This window comes from Arachis hypogaea, chromosome 16, assembly GCF_003086295.3.
Source record: "Arachis hypogaea cultivar Tifrunner chromosome 16, arahy.Tifrunner.gnm2.J5K5, whole genome shotgun sequence".
In the NCBI taxonomy this organism is placed as follows: Eukaryota; Viridiplantae; Streptophyta; class Magnoliopsida; order Fabales; family Fabaceae; genus Arachis; species Arachis hypogaea.
The window spans coordinates 22812720-22814859 of NC_092051.1; the positions used below are offsets into that span (position 1 = coordinate 22812720).

The 2140-nt window shown below is 34.1% G+C and overlaps 1 protein-coding gene across 1 annotated transcript; it reads left to right on the forward strand.

The window, feature by feature from the left end:
- The first annotated feature begins 244 nt into the window (after positions 1-244).
- On the forward strand, positions 245-2140 carry LOC140180054 (uncharacterized mitochondrial protein AtMg00810-like). The gene is made up of 3 exons (XM_072220445.1): positions 245-662; positions 810-880; positions 2054-2140. The coding sequence occupies exons 1-3, from the start codon at positions 245-247 to the stop codon at positions 2138-2140; spliced, it is 576 nt and encodes a 191-aa protein (XP_072076546.1).

The following is a 2140-nucleotide window of genomic DNA, read 5'->3' on the forward strand; positions in this document are numbered from 1 at the left end:
ATCAGATTACTCTTAGCCTATGCGGCTCATTGTGGTTTCAAGTTATTCCAAATGGACGTAAAGTGTGCTTTTCTAAATAGAATAATAGATAGAGAGGTTTATATAGCTCAACCACCTGAATTTGAAAAAAAAAAACTTTCCAAATTATATTTTCAAACTAGCTAAAGCCTTATATGGTTTGAGACAAGCTCTTAGAGATTGGTATGAGAGACTTAGCTCATTTTTGTTGAAAAATAATTTTCAAATGGGAGCCACTGATACCACTCTATTTATTAGAAACTCTAATGATAATTTTATTCTTGTACAAGTATATGTTGATGATATCATTTTTAGTTCTGCTAATGAGACATTGTGTGCAGATTTTGCTAACCTTATGACGAGTGAATTTGACATAAGTATGATGGGAGAGCTCACTTTCTTTCTCGGATTGCAAATTAAGCAAACTACAGGGGGTATTTTTGTTTGTCAAGAAAAATATGCCAAGAAACTTGTCAAGAAATTTGGGCTAAAATGTGCCAAGCCAATGGGAACTCTCATGCATCCCAACATCATGTTAGACAAAGATGAACATGCTAGAGATGTGGATGAGACAAGATATAGGAGAATGATTGGTTCCTTAATGTTTCTTACTTCCTCAAGGCCTAATGTCATTCAAAGTGTTGGTATATGCTCAAGATTTCAATCAAAGCCCAAGGAATCCCACTTATCAACTGTGAAAAGAATCATTCGTTATGTGCTCAGTACCATTAATTATGGTATATGGTATCCCAAAACTGATTCCTTTTAATTAGTGGGTTATTATGATGCAGATTTTGCTGGGGATAGAGTTGATAGAAGAAGCACCAATGGCATGTGTTGCTTTCTTGGCAAATCACTCAATGTATAGTCAAGCAAGAAACAAGAAACAATGGCACTGTCCACTGCTGAAGCTGAGTACATTGTAGCCTCTTCATGTTGCTCTCAATTATTATGGTTGAAAACTCAATTAGCTTATTACAAACTGAATGCATCTAATATTCCTCTATTTTGTGACAATTTGAGTGCCATAAATATTGCAAAGAATCCTGTGTTGCACTCAAGAACTAAGCACATTGAAGTTAGATTTCATTCCATAAGAGAACATATGCAAAATGGGAATTTAGATATTCAGTTTATGAAATCAGAAGATCAACTAGCTGATATTTTCACTAAACCTTTGATAGAAGAGAGGTTCTGTAAATTGAGAACAGCACTGAACATTATTGATTCATCTAATGTTCTTTAATCTTGCTAATGTTCTGGTTCAGTATTTTTGTCTCACAGGTCGAGATGAGACTATTCTGGACAGATGATGAGTGGCTTCATTAATTTAATTTGTTGCTATATGAACTCGTTGGAGGCTTCTCAAATTTGGTGGGCCTAGGGTATTTGCTTGTCTACCTTATGATTAGGTCACTTGTGTCCAAAAGTGTTGGACCTACTTTAAACTTGGAATTTAAAACAATTGTTTTTCCTTTGAACTCAGAATTATTTTTTGTTTTCAACAATTAACTTTTTCATCTTCTGAAAACTTGGTTCATTTGGTTACAGCGGTGAAATTCAATGTTTTTTTTAATTTTTATTTTTCAACTCAATTTCAAGCTGAGACCTTTGCACTACTTTAGGTCTATATCAATTCACCACTTCATGCATCATTTCACACACTTTTCTCTTCATTCTTTCACCCCACTCTTCACATTCTGAATCTGACCAGTGTTCTATAAGTATGACTCTTTTTAGTGCTTTTCATTTTGTGACATATTGTTTATGTTTTCTAAAATCTCCATTTCATTTATTTATATTTTGTTAAGGCATATGCATGGATGTGTTCATTCAAAAATTGCTTCACCTCATTAACATTGGTTCCTAAATCTATTTCTGCCAAGATCAAGACTTTAACTGGAATTGTGAAAGGTATGTTTCAAGAGTTTGTAAACTTGTCTGTTTTCTTATTAACTTTGGGGTTAAAAAAAAGGCTGACTGTATGGCTGAATCTGCTCTCAATAAGACCAAATATCGCATTTGCATCCTTTAGAACTTTGCTGAAGACATTGAAGCTGATTCCATTATCTCTGAAAATGAGGATGATGAAGTCTCGAACAACTCCATCTCTGATGCCTAA

What these genes read in the sequence shown, in the direction of transcription:
- LOC140180054 (XM_072220445.1), top strand. Translation starts at nt 245, where the DNA reads ATGGGAGCCACTGATACCACTCTATTTATTAGAAACTCTAATGATAAT. An exon ending in TAATGTCATTCAAAGTGTTG is followed by an intron (nt 663 to 809) that starts GTATATGCTCAA and finishes ATTATGATGCAG; the next exon opens with ATTTTGCTGGGGATAGAGTT. An exon ending in TTCTTGGCAAATCACTCAAT is followed by an intron (nt 881 to 2,053) that starts GTATAGTCAAGC and finishes TGCATCCTTTAG; the next exon opens with AACTTTGCTGAAGACATTGA.